This window comes from Taeniopygia guttata, chromosome 5 (assembly GCF_048771995.1).
Source record: "Taeniopygia guttata chromosome 5, bTaeGut7.mat, whole genome shotgun sequence".
Classification (NCBI taxonomy): Eukaryota; Metazoa; Chordata; class Aves; order Passeriformes; family Estrildidae; genus Taeniopygia; species Taeniopygia guttata.
In genome coordinates this window covers 62,925,823-62,942,080 of record NC_133030.1, presented here as the reverse complement: position 1 = coordinate 62,942,080, position 16,258 = coordinate 62,925,823, and the positions used below count along the sequence as shown (strand labels likewise).

Genomic DNA, 16,258 nt, shown 5'->3' with positions numbered 1-16,258 from the left:
TTCAATGAACAAAATGATTTTTATTGAATGAATAGGATTTACAATAAATGTACTTTTTTTGTCTGCAGTGTTTATTGCACTGAAAAGAACCCATAAATAACGTATCAGGATAATTAATGAACCAAATGAAATTACTGGAGAGGGTAACTGCACAATTAAAGATTTTCCCCAAGTGAGGAGCTTTAAGACAAAAGCTCATTAAAAAAAAAACAAAAACAAAACAAAACAACCCAGTAATTGCTGTTACATCCCTGATTTTCCCCCTGGGGTGGCACAGTGGGTCAGACAATGCTGCTGCCTTTCCACTGGAGCGGGTCAGGTTTTGGGAAATGCAGGATCAAAACCACTCTGCTTAGGGATCTTGGTCTTTAGGAAGGTACAAGTGTTCCCCCTCTGAGTAATCTGTGTGGAAATGAGGAGTAAATCTGGAGTACTAATGAGCTAAAGTAAAAAATAAGGCAACTCGGCTTCGCCTCGGCGAAGCGCTCGGACCCGAGGGGTGAAATGGGCTCCTGGTGTGACTGAACAGGCCCGGGGCTGGTTCTGTACATTAAAGCTGTAAACAAAGAGCAGAGCTCTCCAGGAGAGGGATCCCAAATCCCCAGGGAAACACCTCAACAGGCATCTGCCTTTGGACAACGTTTGGAAGCCAGGACGTGACAGTTGCATCTATTGCCCTAAAGAAATACACAGCCAGCTTTTAATACTGCAGCTGACCGTGGGGAAGGGATCGAGGCTGGTGGTTTCTCAGGATAACAAACTACTCCCGGCACGGCAAAAAAAAAAAAAAAAAGATTAACAAACAATTCCCACTTTTTATAAACAACACATAATACATGTAGAAAAATATTCAAGAGGATAATAACAAAGGTGCAACGTCAACAAAAATAAGCTGCCTTTTCACCAAAAGCACTTTTGTTTCAGTTTGTGTGTGTGTGTGGGCCGGCTCAGTAGTTGTGCTGCGCGTACCACTGCTGCCGCTGCTGCCGCTGCTCCAGCTCCGAGAGCAGCGCCTGCCGGAACGCCTCGTAGAGCTTCACGATGCGCTCCAGCTCCTTCATGAACAGCAGCTTCAGCATGCCCTGGTACGTGTCCAGGTCGGCCAGCTGGAACAGCTCCCACTTCAGGATGTGGTCGTACCTAGGGGAGGGGCAGGATCAGACACGGGCGCCTCCAGCAGCCTCTGGATCAGATTGGATTGACCCCAAAAGGCGGGAGTTGTGTTTGGGAACGGGCTGGAGAAATGTCACACAACTCCAGGAATGCAGGAGGTGCACTGCAGTGAGCAGAATAAACCAGCACAGGGAAACACAGCTGGGAGAGCTGCGAATGTCCACCTGGAGAAGCTCCAGGCAGAGCTCAGAGCCCCTGGCAGGGCCTGGAGGGGCTCCAGGAGAGCTGGAGAGGGACTGGGGACAAGGATGGAGGGACAGGACACAGGGAATGGCTCCCACTGCCAGAGGGCAGGGATGGGTGGGAGATTGGGAATTGGGAATTGTGTCCTGGATGGATGGGACAGTGGGAAGGAATTGTGCCCTGGATGAATGGGATAGTGGGAAGGAATTGTGCCCTGGATGGATGGGATGTTGGGAAGGAATTGTGCCCTGGATGGATGGATGGGATGTTGGGAAGGAATTGTGCTCTGGATGGATGGGATATTGGGAAAGAATTGTGCCCTGGATGCATGGGAGATGGGGAAGGAATTGTGCCTTGGATGGATGAGATGTTGGGAAGGAATTGTGCCTTGGATGGATGGATGGGATGTTGGGAAGGAATTGTGTCCTGGATGCATGGGAGATGGGGAAGGAATTGTGCCCTGGATGGATGGATGGGATGTTGGGAAGGAATTGTGCTCTGGATGGATGGATGGGATGTTGGGAAGGAATTGTGCCCTGGATGGATGGATGGGATGTTGGGAAGGAATTGTGCTCTGGATGGATGGATGGGATGTTGGGAAGGAATTGTGCCCTGGATGGATGGGATGTTGGGAAGGAATTGTGCCCTGGATGGATGGGATAGTGGGAAGGAATTGTGCCTGGATGGATGGATGGGATGTTGGGAAGGAATTGTGCCTTGGATGGATGGATGGGATGTTGGGAAGGAATTGTGCCTGGATGGATGGATGGGATGTTGGGAAGGAATTGTGCCTGGATGGATGGATGGGATGTTGGGAAGGAATTGTGCTCTGGATGGATGGATGGATGGGATTTTGGGAGGGAATTGTGCCCTGTGAGGGCTGAAGGCTGCCCAGAGCAGCTGTGGCTGCCGCTGGATCCCTGAAGTGCCCAAAGCCAGGTTGGACAGCCCTTGGAACACCCTGGGGTAGTGGGAGGTGTCCCTGCCATGGCAGGGGTGGACAGGGATGCTTTTCAAGTCCCTTCCACAACAAAACACTCTGGGATCCTATGGAAATGCATTTTGGAAGCATTGAACAGCAACTGCACCCACAACACACCTGGAATATTTACTGTAAAACGTCTGTGAAAATCAGAGTAACACAGAAAAATGAATTATTTCAGCAGCTCAGGTCCCTCCCAAGGATGGGACACTGCTGGGCTTCCCTCCCCATCAGCTGTTCCCAATCCTGGCTGCTTGACCTCTCCAATTAACCCCTCCTGGCTAATTAGCAGCAATAATCTACAATGGATATTTAATGCAAACCCTGATGTGGTTCTACCCTCACTGCCCCACCCTCCTTCCCTGCTTTTTCCTCACACAACCCACCCAAAATCTGATTTCCTTAGCTTGGAAACGGGGAGCTGACTGCTCTATTGCAGAACAGGAGAAACTCGTGGGATAACAGAGTTTGTGCTGAGGCAGGAGATGGATTCACCTGAGTGGAGGCTGAAGCTGAAATACCAGTGGGTTTATGGAAATAAACTGTATTCCAGAGGCAGCACAGAAGCACCAGGATGTGCAGGTGACTTCCAAAGATGCTCTGAGGAATTTTAAGGACTTCATTAAAACTTATCACAGCTTCTGTATTAAAGTTATCCCTGATTCTCACAGGGCTGCGCTGCTAAAATCATTTTTTCCCCTCAAGAAAAGAGAAATACCAAACTGCAGCTGTTTGGAGTTTGAGCTGTGCATTGACAAAGAGGGTTGAAGGTTTCCAGACACCTCTGGGAGCACCTCTGGATTGCTGAGATCACATGGACAAAACCTTTCCCTCTTTCTCCCTTCCCACTCATCAGGAGCCTCTCTGCCCTCACAGGAAGGAATTTTTTTTCCTATAAACAAAGATTATTTTGGTTAACACCTCCTGGACTCTCTATCAGGCTTTTTCTAACCCTAATTCTTATTCTCCAGAGGAATTTGTTAAAACAAAATCTAACATTCTTATTTTTTCCGTAATTATCTACTCCTCTGAACAAAAACAACTGGGCTTTACAGCTAAATCAATTCACAGAGCCGGGGTAAGTAACAAATCATGACAAAATAAAGCCAATTATTTCAGTGCAAAACCATGCTTGCAGTTAAAAATTTAGAAGTTGTCTCAGCCTACTTGTTGTAAAGAAATCCCTGATGAATTGTTTAATTAGTCTTATGTTTGTTTCTCAAGTTTCAAGAAAATACCCAAAATAATCCACACAACACAGGCTGAACTATTTAAATTTACATTGTCTGGATGTGCCAAATACCTAAATAAAGGAATGGATCTGCAGCCAAAACCTGGAAGTATTTCTAGCAAACAAATCCTACAGGCTACAGGAACTGAGTGAGGAGCCTCAGTGTACTGGGGGATTTGAGGGCAATTTAAATCTTTATGGGCTGCTGGCAAACCCAGCAGTCACAAGAAGTAATAAAATTCATTCAAACTGTAGTTACTAGGAGCAGGTAATAAAAAAAGATAATTTTTTTAGTGGAATTCACTGAACACCACAGCCTGAATTTGCAGTTACAGACTGACCTCGCTGCTGTAAAACTGAGTTTCTCCATATTCTCCTTATGAATAGCACATGATTTAGTAATTATTACACCACATTTGGGATTTTTATTGCTTTCTATTCAGTGTTACTGTTCTGCAGAGCTGCACCCATTAGAAAATCTCATTTCTTTATGCTGACTCAAACCTTTTTTTTGGAGAAGACTCCCTGTTCCTGCAGCATTTTTTTGCACAAAATGACTTTTTATTACCCTTTAGTTTCTAATTCAATTTCTTGAACAGAAATATAGAAATAGAAATATAGATGTCAGACAGCATTTGGCCTAAAGGGGCTCCAAATGAGCTGGAAAGGGACTTTGGACAAGGGATGGAGGGAAGGACATGGGGAATGGCTTTAAGCTGGAAAAAGGTAAATTTAGTTGGATATTAGGAATAAATGGTTCTCTGTGAGGGTGGGAGGCCCTGGCACAGGTGCCCAGAGCAGCTGTGGCTGCCCCTGGATCCCTGGCAATGCCCAAGGCCAGGCTGGAGGAGGCTTGGAGCAGCCTGGGACAGTGGGAGGTGTCCCTGCCCATGGAAGGGGTTGGAACTGGATTATTTTAAAGTTCCTTCCAACACAAACAATTTCATGATTCTATGATTAAAAACTCTTAAAGGTGAAGGAAAGGCTGTGCTGTTTAAAAAGAAATAAAAGAGACATGAGGAAGTTCCACCCTAAAAATGTTTCACATATTTTCTGAGCACGTGGTACCACTCATGTAAATACTCTGAAATCAAAACACATCCTTCACTCCCTGACAGAGCTTTCTGTGGGAGCTGCACAAAGTGATCACTGCAAGAAATGCCTGAAAGAAAGCAAATTAATGTGATAAACATTTGCTACAACTCCCTCATGCTGTCAACCTCAGCCCTAAAAACCAAACACAGCACAAGCTGTGCTGTCAGTATCAGAAATTAAATTTTTTTTTTTTTCATTTTCCGAATGAAAAGCAGAAAAAGAAAAGGCAGAATCTCACTTGACAGGAGCCCTGGCATAGACCTGCAGCCAGTCAGGGATCTCAGCACTGTGGTAGGGGTTGGCAGGGACCAGCAGGGGTTGGCTCCTCTCCGGGGGCTGCGGCTGGTAGGACACGGGGGGCGGCTGATCGTAACGGGGCACGCTGCAAGGGACAGGGACAGGGACAGGGTCACCTCCGAGCACGCTGCACCCACTGCACTCATGCACTTATCAACATCAGACACACATTCAGCACTGCAAAGCACACTGCACCCACTGCACCCATGCATTTCTCAGCATCAGACACAGAGTCAGCACTGCAAAGCACACTGCACTCACTGCACCCATGCATTTCTCAGCATCAGACACACATTCAGCACTGCAAAGGCTGCTGCTGCACTCAGCAACTGCTGCTGCTGTTCTGGTGGAATTCACCTCAGCCCCACTCACCAGAGCAGGACAAAGCACTGGAGCTGTTTTTAAAACATTTACGAGGTATTGGTTCATACAATCCACCACTGAACATGTTAGAACAGATATATTCAGGCAGCAGCTGAGCACAATTACTGCATATAAAGACAGCCCCATTAATTTATCTTTTGTGCCACGAGGTCAAGAACTTTCTCTTCCTGGGCATCAGCAGAAATTAACCATCTGGATTAACAATTTAACAATTAACTATTAGATTTGGTGTGTATTAACAACTAACACTGGATTTGGTGTATATTGACAATTAACTGTTAATTTGGTGTATATTAACCATTAACAGTTGGATTTGGTGTGTACTGATAATTAACTGTTAGATTTGGTGTGTATTAACAATTAACATTGGATTTGCTGTGTATTAACAATTAACAGTTGGATTTGGTGTGTGTAACAATTAACTATTACATTTAGTGCATATTAACAATTATCTCTTAATTTGGTGTGTATTAACAATTAACTGTTAGATTTGGTGTGTACTGACAATTAAGATTGGATTTGGTGTGCATTAGTTTTATTTTACTTTGACATCAGGAGTGCTTGAAATACCCATTTTCATTCCAGACAAGACTTAATTCACGTTTCAGATGTCCAGAGCATCTCCAGGCACATCACACCAAGTTTCCTTTCAGTGTAGAGTTCAATTCTCTTCCCAGCAACTCTGCTGTTTTACTGACAGCTGCAGAGCTGCTTTCTTTCATTTAGGGGCAATATCCTACTTCTAAACTTAAAAACACGAGACAAACCCCAAACTTCTCCTAAAAGCCTTACTGAGAACGGGCAAAGGCGAAAATAAGATTTTTTTCCTGTTGTATTGCTACAAAGGCAGCTCCTGGCTGGATGAGACAAGCCCAGGGGCAGGGAGGTGGAGGCTGACCTGGGAGCACAGGGGTGTTTGTACTGAGCCCTTTTGTTGATGTGATCCACGTAGTAAACGCCGAACTCGGCCGACTCCACCCGCTCCCAGCCCGGCGGGAGCCCCTCCCGCTCCAGGGGGTGGCTCCAGTGGGTGGTGTTGGTGTTGTGATCGATGTAGTATTTCCTTCCTCTGATGGTCCAGTCCACTGACCAGCCGGGAGGAAGAGGTAAATCTTCAGAACTATGATTTGTTAGGTTTCCTAAAGATGTAGCAGCAACTCTCCCGATGCCTAAAACAAAGGGGGACAGAGGTTTAGGGGAAGATTTACAGAAATTATGATTTCTGTTAATAAATAATTATGGCTGCTTCATTTATCAACAACAACAAAAAAGAACATTTAAAACTCCCCCAAAACAACAACAACAAAAAAATTAAAGTTCATTTATCCACAAAAAACACCCCAAAAAGTTAAAGTCAGAAATTAAAACTATCCAGAAAAATCACTGAGTCCTAACAAAGCTTTTTAGGTGAACCAGTCAAGAGCAGCAACAGGATGAGGTAGAACAAGAGAGGAGGGACAAGCAGGGTTGGGGTCCAAGAGCTGCCAGGAATCAGCAGCTGATGAAATTCCCACCTTTTCCCTGGAAACAGAGCACACTTGGGATTTATCCAGCACTAGATTTAAGGGTCTGCACAGCAGCTCACTGAAATACGTGGTTTGTTGTAGCACACAGTTTTTACAGACTAGCAGCTGGATGGTGAGAGATGCCTACACAAACAGCTCCTTCCCATCCCTCCCCAGGGACACTTGGGGAGAAATAAAACCCAGATGAGCAAGCACAGAAAACTCATTAAAAAACACCCCCAAGACACCCAACCACAAACTCCCAGTGACATAACCAAGAATTCTGCAGGTTTCTTTCCATCCTGGGAATTTGCTACCTCCTGGATGTGCTGGGCTCAATTCAACTCTCTTTTAAAATTAACTTTAAGGAGTTCCCTCTATTCCCTCACAGTCCAACACTACCTAGTTTTAATGAACATTCCAATTATCTTTTCATCCCACAGCCAAATGCATCTATTCAATCCCACTATCATGTATGTTACTATTTCCCACAGCCAGCAGAAGGGATTTGGGAGCCACTTTTCCCACTTTTTTACAAGTCAGAAATCAACCTCTCACACACATTTACTGACAGGAATACACCCCCTCCTCCTTTTGTTCAGGAATAACATTTTTGTGTGGTTATTTTCTGAGAGAAGGGACAGGCAGAGTCTCTCTCATCTAAAATGACAGCCTGAAACCTGGGTGAGCTATATCCTAAGAGAATATTATAATAATTGAAAATAAAGTTACAGGAAGGCTCCAAAACAACTGGATAAATAAAAAATAAATTAAACCCCCCCTTACAAACATCCTCCTTTAAAACTTTGTGCTCATCCATGAATCTTTTTCAGCCATGTCATGTTGTGAACTGCTTGGCCTTAAAGGATTTCTCCTCTTGTGTCAGTACTTACCTGATTGTCAGCTTTATAAAGGGAAGCTGATGGCTGTGTCCATCTTTAATTAGGATTCAACAACCTAGACCTTAATTCCAGAGAAAAGAAACATCTGGAGGCAGAATTCCTGACCTTTGGAAGGGCTGGGGCAGAGAAGCTGGCTCAGCCCTTCATGCCACTGACAAAATAGAAATATTTCAGCTTCCTGAAAATGCTTGGGTTAAAAAACTCCAGGGTTTTCTTCCATCAGCTGAACCTCTGGGATGTGATTTCATGGATGTGGAAACAGTGAATGTTAAATCATTACTGCCAGGAGAACTGAACACACAAACTTGACTGGGGGAGGAAAAAAAATCTGTCTTTTTCTGTTTACTGTTAAAACCTGCACATGCCTGTATTCTTCTTACAGTTCCTCCTCCTTACCCCTCTGGCCTCAAATCCATAGATAATTATTTTTACTAAAGGTAAAGGTTAATGCTTCCCAACATTTGGAAGAGGTGCCATCCTCTGCACTAAAGTTCTCCTGACACATGGATTCTCCCAATGCCAGCTTGTTTTTAATCTCCAAGATGCAAAGAACAAAAATAACACCAGATCACAAATATTTCATCCATTACTTTTGCCATTCTCTTTTCATATATGAAGAAGCAGAGCCAAACCATTAAAATAAATTTGTGCAGATGGAGAAATTACCAGTTTTGAACAATATTCCATGAACATGAAATCAAAGGCCAGACTTATAAACTGGTGGTTGTAACTATCAATTTTCCCCCTGTATCATAGATTATATTGGAATATTCTCTGTGCTGGAAGCTTTAAGATGTTGATATTCATAGGGCCTTAAAGCCTTCAACCACCGTGGCATGAAAATAAACAGTTAGTACAATTTAGATATTTTTTCCTATAAAATTATTTTTTAGAGCTCAAAAGAAATTGTCTGTTGGTGTTCCTGATAAACCTCAGATGTTTCTTTGTGAGAGGATGGATACACACATAAGAAAAAAAACTCCTCCTATAGTTTTGAACAGTAAGAAAAGAGGAAAATTAACTTGTATATATATATACATATATATATATACACACCCCTGTAGTTTCAACTGAACAACACTTGGAAGAGTAAATTCCCATGTGATCTTTTCCAAAGTATAACCCAAAGAAGAAAATACCAAGACAGCCTAAATCTATGGACTGCCTTTAATGGCAAATTTCCAGCAATGACATTTTCTGCATTTAAATTCCAGGTAAACTCTGAGCCCCAAAACATTTTCACAGCAGCCCAAAGCTCCACACAGGATTTTCCAGCAAGCACCAGGGATATTCCCTGGATTGGGGGCTGGCACCAGATTTATGGATCCCAAATAAAAAAAGCTGAACAGTTTTTATACAAATATTTTGTGTGAAACTTGGGATTTTCCTGGGATGGAGGATGTGATCCCTAGCACAAGACAAACTGAGCATGTTCACTGTAACTCTCAGGGTTTTCTTGCTCACACACTCTTTTAGCTGTAACAAGACAAAAATTCTCATTCTTCCTGCTTTCCCAAGAAAGAGTTGTTAAAAATATCCCCTTTTTCCAAATGTCTCCTTTCCCCTGCTTAGGGATGAGCACTCTCTGGAGTGGCGCTATCAAATCTCAAGGATGGTCAACAATTAATTTAGATTTATGCATTTGTAAAACCTTTCAAAAGGTCTCTTTCAAGCTCATCAAGCCTCATCTGCTAATTCTGTTTATATTGTTATAATATAATATATTACATAACAGGGTGTTTTTTGGTTCAGCTGTTGCTTTTAAGGAATATCAACACTGAAATTGAGGCTTTAATTTTCCTTCCATTTCTAAAATCCAGTATCTTCAATTTAAGGTCTCGAATTACCAATTTTAACTTTGAGCAGTCCAGTGCCCTTTATCAATGCAGAAAGTTCCTTCTTTAACAAATCTTAATAAAGTCACAAGTGTGAACAATCTGTAGTGTGTTCTTCACTCAGGGAAGTTGTGTTTAGGAAGGAACAAAGGAACTGGAAATGATGTCAGTGTTTTCCCAGGAAAAGAGTTTTTTTCTGAGGGAACTCTTCCTGGAAAGAAGTGCAAGCCCACTGGAGCAAAGATTTCCAGGCAGGTAGGAAGGGCAGCAGAGAAATCCCATCACCAGCACAAAGGGCAAAGAGCAAAACCAGAGGAGAAAGTTCCACTTGGGTAGAAAACGCAGAGAAATTTCAGAGCCCAGGAACTCCCCACAAGTGACTTCACCCAAATTCCCAAAGTGCTGAAGAACCAATCTTACAAAACAGTATTTGTCTTTAATTAGCCCAGTTGTCCCGAGAGCCTTTTTTCAGGATGCCAAAATCCTCTCCCTTCCCCTCGTCAGAGCAGGGTGAAGAGCAGGAAGAGAAGATGAACAAACTGTTTGATTTTAAAAGAGTAAGTAATAATAAAACAACAAAAAGTTCCAAAAGCTCTCCCGTTTAGCCAACTCTGCAGGTCCCAGGCCTTCCTAGCCCACTCCAAAGCATCTGAAGGAACTTCCTGAGCACAAGCACCTCTTTTGTTGGAGGAATGGGGTGTTCCAAGCAAGCACAAATTCACAAATAGGAAATGACAGGAAGAGCTCTGAAAGCATCAAGAATTATGCTGTAAAATTCCTGCAAAATCAGCACAAAAGAAGAAAAAGGCAGGAACTACCATCTGTTTAAAAATGAGAGAAGTGTACACACAGGAAAATAAAAATATGGCTATTTCAGCTGTAAATGGGCTTCATGTCATAATGTGTATTTATTTTGCTCTTTCATTAAACAAGTTTGCAGTTTTTCAGGGGTAGAACTTAACAGATGAACCAAAAGCACGCTGGATTCTCTGTTAAATTGTTTTTTTTTCTCCTGTGACATCCCAGTGAACTCATCACAATCCACCACCAGCAAGTGCCTTTACAGTGTTGATTTCAAGCTCAGCAATTTTCATAGACACAGAAGAATGGTTCAGCTTACCGCTCACACAGGTACAAATAACTCTGAGGTCTTGGTTACAAGTTAGTTCCAATCTACACTGTAGGTATAACTTCAACCACAGACCTCCCCAAAACTTTAACCTAGAAGAGAGGAAAGAGATGGCGAGGAAAGACAGGTAAAGTCTCTTAGAATTAAAAGTTTGAAAAGGACACTCATAATAATAATAATAAAATAAAAAAAAAAATTAAAAATTAAAAATTTAAGAAATGCCACAGAGGTAGCTAAACGTACAAAATTAAGAAGGTATCTCAACAGAAAATACTGGTCAGGAAAATCAGCAGCACTGAATTGGTAATTAGAAACAAACTGAATGGAAATATGGAAAGGAGGAGATGGTAGAAGTGAATCACAGTGAGAGAGAAAATGTGACTTGAAGGAGAAATGCCCATGGAAGGACACTGAAACAATGCTGAAACACCAACTGCTGCAAAAGCACAGCACTGCCCTACAGACTTGGCTGAACACTCTGAAGTCTTGATAAGAACATGTTTGCAACTTCTCCCCAAATCACCAAGAGGAGGATCTCTGTTTTCAATGAAAGCTGAAATTCACAGGCACCTCTTCACTTCCAGACTGCTCCCAAAAAGCACCTCAGTGTGAGCACCATGAACAGCAGCAAAGCAGGAACACCTCGTGCTCACCAGGCACCATTTCCTTGGGAATCCTCCCAGAACACACCAGAACTGACCAAGGCACCTTTGCAGGGAGGGTGGCAGAGGAGGGAAAGGGGAGAAGGCAGCATTTACAAACTCCAGCTAAAAAACAGACTTTTCGTTTGGAACTGCAGGCATCAGGCAATTCCGGCATCTCAGTGAAGAGAAACAACAATGAAGACGAGTAAAGAAGAGTAATTTAGACAAAGACAGTGAAAGCAACAGGCTCTGCTGAAAAAGCAACAAGGAATTACAGAGACATTTGAGTAACTCAAGGAAAACACTTAAGGTGTGAAAGCAATGGATGGTTCAAATAAAAAGAAGCTTAATGGTGAGATGAAGGAAGTAACAAAACCTAAAACTGTCTTATTTTGGGCCACATAATTCTTTAAGAAAAAGGAAAAGAGGACTTTAGGAGCTCATATGGAGATGAAAAAACATGGAGGAAAGTGAAAACACTGGCAATTGAAAGGCTCACCTTTGTCTCTCCCTAGGAGTGCATAAGATTAAATACTCACCCACCACAAAACCTGTGCAGAATTTGTTCAAAATAGGAAATGTTAAAGTATGAGAGAATGATCAAACCAAGCAAACAGGAGCAGCTCCTTTATGATTTCCAGGGCTAAGGTCAACAAACAGCAGGGAAAAAATCTATTCAGGAAGAAGATGTTGCTACAATTGAGCAAAATATGGAGCTCCTTTAAAAAATTTGATATATGAATCTCCACTTCCAAACTAGAGCTCCATTTCTGGGAATCTCCTCAGCAGACACAGCTGCTGTTTAGTTCTGAAGGCTAAAGTGGTTTGTGAAATTAAAATATCCCAGCACACACTCCCAGTGCTTGTTACCTGGACCAGGTAAATGTTTAATGGCTGCTGGATGAGCAACACCTGGCAGAGATGCAAGGTTTGCACACAAAATCCAGGTAGGTCAGATATATTCACGTTCAGAAAAATAAAGGAGGATTCAAGTAGCAGGCCTTAAACCCAGCATTTCAGAATTTCCTGGCTGGCATTTCCATTTTTCATGGAAGTGTTTCTGTGATGAAGAAGGCACTGACAGGTTCTAATCCGACATATGAGGTCAGCAGCATTAAAAGCTGATGTTCTTCCTGGCAGATTTCTTTTTCTAGACAGGAGATTTATTTTATTAGACACTAATTACTACTTTGTTTACAGATTACAAGTGACAATGTATTTCATATTGAAGGGATGTTATTTACAGGTTTGACATGTTTGCTTCAAACTCCTCCTTGGGCATAGTTTTTATAATACCAGAGTCAAATATTTCAGGAAAGTAGTATTTAATGGATTTTTCTTTTTAATGTTGTTTTGTTTTAGGAAACAAAGGCAAGTTCCAGTGAAACTAAGAGGGGGGAAAAGGCATATTTACAAACAATTTTAAAAGCTAGAAGAAAGGAGTCAAGGATTAAGAAGTCAATGTCAACATTAATTAGATGCCAATTTACTAATTACACAAAACAGTCATTCTTCCCTATGACTATTTATAAGGAATAGTTTTAATTATTGAGGTCAAATTCAAACAATGAAATGAAGTAATAAGATGATAGTTAAAATTTAATGTTGATAACAATAACAACAATAATAATAACAATAATAATGCTGCAATGTTGCAATTTAGAGTTGTTGGTTATTCTCTACATTATGAAAATAGGAGATGTCCCCCAACGAATAAAACTCCCTGCTAGCCAGCAAGTGATGTGTAGAGAAGATGTACATATGCCTGGCATTAAAAACCCCAAAACTTGCTTGGCCTTATTCCATTTATTTAAGAAAATAATCCTGGTTTAAGTCTATTTTTCTGTTCTGGATATGTGTGACCAAACCCTCAATTCCAATTACCCAAATCCCAGAAATGCCATGAAAAAGCAGCTCTGTCCCACACACCTCAAACATAATCCTGATCATCCAAACTCCCCAAACTGCACCCAAACTCTCACCAAAACCGGAATTTTAACAAAATCACCAACGAATCCTTACCTGAAGTGTGCCTCCCATGATTCTGGGACATCCTCTGGAAAAGATCACTGCTGTGCTCATAATACCTGTAGTCCTCGTGCAGGCGTCTCCTCTGGGCATCGTAGAAATGATCGTAGTAATAGCCGCGGGCTCCGGCGTCGCCGTTCTCCAGCCCGGGAGCGGCTTCTGCCAGGAAGGACTGCGAGGAGGAGCCGTATTCCCTGGGCACCTCGGCCAAACTCCTGGCCAGGTAGGAAGGCGCGGACAGTCTGTTGCTTTCTCGCCTCATTATCTCGTGAGGCGGCCTCTGCACCGGAGTTCGGAGGAAGCTCTGGTTCCGGGACACGATCCCATCGCCGCCGGGCGCGTAGGCAGAGGATGCGGGGTCGGGAGGGCAGATATCGGTTCGTCTTGGAATGGTCGGACCGTGGCGGATAAAGGAAGGCATCAGATCTGCCAGAGAGCACGGAGGAGAGGTGAGAACTCTGCCGGAGCAGCCGCAGTGATTTACACACTAAAATTGGGGGAATTCACGTGCAGAAGCCGCTAACGCCTGTGCAAATGTGGTGGTAACGCTGCAGAAAGTCCTGGAGCACACCCCACACCAGGAACCCACTGAGCATTCTGCCAGTAAAACTGCAGCTGCAGTAAACAAACCAACCCCAAACCCATCAAAAAAACCACACAAGAAAAAATAAAAACCACCAAACCACCCACACTGTGCTGTGGCTATATCAGTCAGGGTTCGTATCTCTCTGTGAGAAGGGTCAAGAAAATCCACATATCTTGGCTACCGCTTCTTTGGGAACGTTGTCCTTACAAACTGGGAATGACAAGATATTAATGCCCACAGGAATCCAAGATAGAATTCATGCTGCCCCCACTAATCCCAAAGTCACAAAGTTCGGCCAGAAAAACGATGTCATTCCATAAGCATTAACTTCTCAAATTATCAGGGAGATATTTCACTTTCTCTTTCAGAATTTCACTGCCTCCCTCCAGTATGTGAAACATTCCTCCTCTCCCTACTTTTTACTTTCAACACGATATAAATAATTAGTTTCCTTCCAGATAAATCAATATAGATGATAATTTTAATTTAGAATGAGGTTATTCCTATTGTTAATTACTTTTTATTAATAAACTCTTACAGCTTACGGTTAAAATCTGGCGCGCACCTGAAGGTGTCAGCAGTAAATTTATTAAGCACACAAACCCATTTCAAGTGTCGGGTTGTGTTTAAAGACCAACAAAACCAAACCTTAAGCACACTTTCAGTGTGTATTTGTGGTGTCCAGCTTAGGAGCGCAGGGCTGCGGCATCAGAGCCAGGGGCAGATGGTGCAGCCCAGGTTGAGTCATGGGCAGGAGCTGGAACATTTGTTTCCGCAGGGATTTTATGATATTTTACCTACCTGGCGGGACAATTACCTCGTTCCGCAGTGCCCAAATGGAGCAGCTTGTGGCTGCAAGGAGCGGGCTCAGGGATTGATGGAACCCAGAACAATTCGTGCCACAGGGACCTTCCCCATCCCGGCACGGCTCACCCTGAGAGCTCTTGGCTTCATTTAAACACAACCTCTGAACCCCTGAGGCCTGCTGAAACTGAGCCACCGAGAAAATCACAAAACCCACAAAAACCACCAAGTGCGGGCGCGCTGAGCAGCCGCTGGAACAAGCAGGGCTCCCTTTGAAACTCGGGCTCCCTTTCAGTTTTAACTTCCCTCCGTCATCTCCCAGGGCTCGTAGCAGCACTAAACACACATTTACAGGGAGAAATAACCCTTACACACAGCCACAGGGGTAGCTCCCCCTCACACCCCTCACACCCCTCACACCCCTCACGCCCAGGCCGCGCAGCCCCGGGGCCCGCACACAAAGGCGGGGATCGGCCCCGGGAGCCCCCGACACTCACTCCGCAGCAGCGGGCTCGTCTCCTTCTTCACGTACTTCCCCTGCACCTCGCCCGGCTTGGAGAGCTCCGTCCGCGTCTTCTTCCGCGACAGCATCCCACCTCCCGGCCCGCCGCCACCGCCCGCATGCCCGGCGCCGCCCCCCGCTCCGAAGCCGCCCCCGGGGGCCGAGCCGGGACCGGGAGCGGGGTTGGGATGGGGATGGGGATGGGATCGGGATGGGGCCGGGGTCGCTGAGGGGACGCGGCGGGCGCGCGGGGCCTTGTGGGAAGGCGGCGGCCGCCGCCCTCCGGCACGGCCGCGGGGCAGCGCGGGAGGGGCCGCGGCCACAGCGCCCCCGCGCGGCCGGGAGGGCGCGGCACAGCGCGGAGCGGCGGGAACGGGCAGGGCGGGAGGAGAGAAAGCGCGGAGTGAGGGAAATCCCGGAATGGGAGAAATCCCGGGATGGGAGAAACCCCGGAGTGAGAGAAATCCTGGAATGAGAGAAATCCCGGAATAACAGAAATCCCGGAAAGAGAGAAATCCCGGAATGACAGAAATCCTGGAATAATGACTGAAACCCCGGGATGAGAGAAATCCCGGAGTGAGAGAAATCCCGGAATAACAGAAATTCCGGAGTGAGAGAAATCCTGGAATAAGAGAAATCCCGGAGTGAGAGAAATCCTAGAGTGAGAGAAATCCCAGAGTTAGAGAAATCCTGGAATAATGACAGAAATCCCGGAGTGAGAGAAATCCCGGAGTGAGAGAAATCCTGGAATAATGACAGAAATCCCGGAGTGAGAGAAATCCTGGAATAACAGAAATCCCGGAAAGAGAGAAATCCCGAAATGACAGAAATGCCGGGATTAGAGAAATCCTGGAATAACAGAAATCCTGGAATAACAGAAATCCTGGAATAATGACTGAAACCCCGGAGTGACATAAACCTCGGAATGACAGAAACCTCGGAATGACAGAAATCCTGGAATGACAGAAACCCCTCAAT

At 44.3% G+C, this 16,258-nt stretch overlaps 1 protein-coding gene across 1 annotated transcript; it reads right to left on the bottom strand.

Moving 5' to 3' along the window:
* On the bottom strand, positions 1 to 15,590 carry SAV1 (salvador family WW domain containing protein 1). Its single transcript, XM_030275294.4, has 5 exons — positions 15,276 to 15,590; positions 13,383 to 13,814; positions 6,244 to 6,514; positions 4,903 to 5,046; positions 1 to 1,140 (listed from the first exon to the last, which is right to left on the bottom strand). The coding sequence occupies exons 1-5, from the start codon at positions 15,367 to 15,369 to the stop codon at positions 948 to 950; spliced, it is 1,134 nt and encodes a 377-aa protein (XP_030131154.3). The 5' UTR covers positions 15,370 to 15,590; the 3' UTR covers positions 1 to 947.
* Positions 15,591 to 16,258: the final 668 nt, after the last annotated feature.

What these genes read in the sequence shown, in the direction of transcription:
- SAV1 (XM_030275294.4), bottom strand. Translation starts at nt 15,369, where the DNA reads ATGCTGTCGCGGAAGAAGACGCGGACGGAGCTCTCCAAGCCGGGCGAG. An exon ending in AAACACCCCTGTGCTCCCAG is followed by an intron (nt 5,047 to 6,243) that starts GTCAGCCTCCAC and finishes TGTCCCTTGCAG; the next exon opens with CGTGCCCCGTTACGATCAGC. An exon ending in TATGCCAGGGCTCCTGTCAA is followed by an intron (nt 1,141 to 4,902) that starts GTGAGATTCTGC and finishes CCCCTCCCCTAG; the next exon opens with GTACGACCACATCCTGAAGT.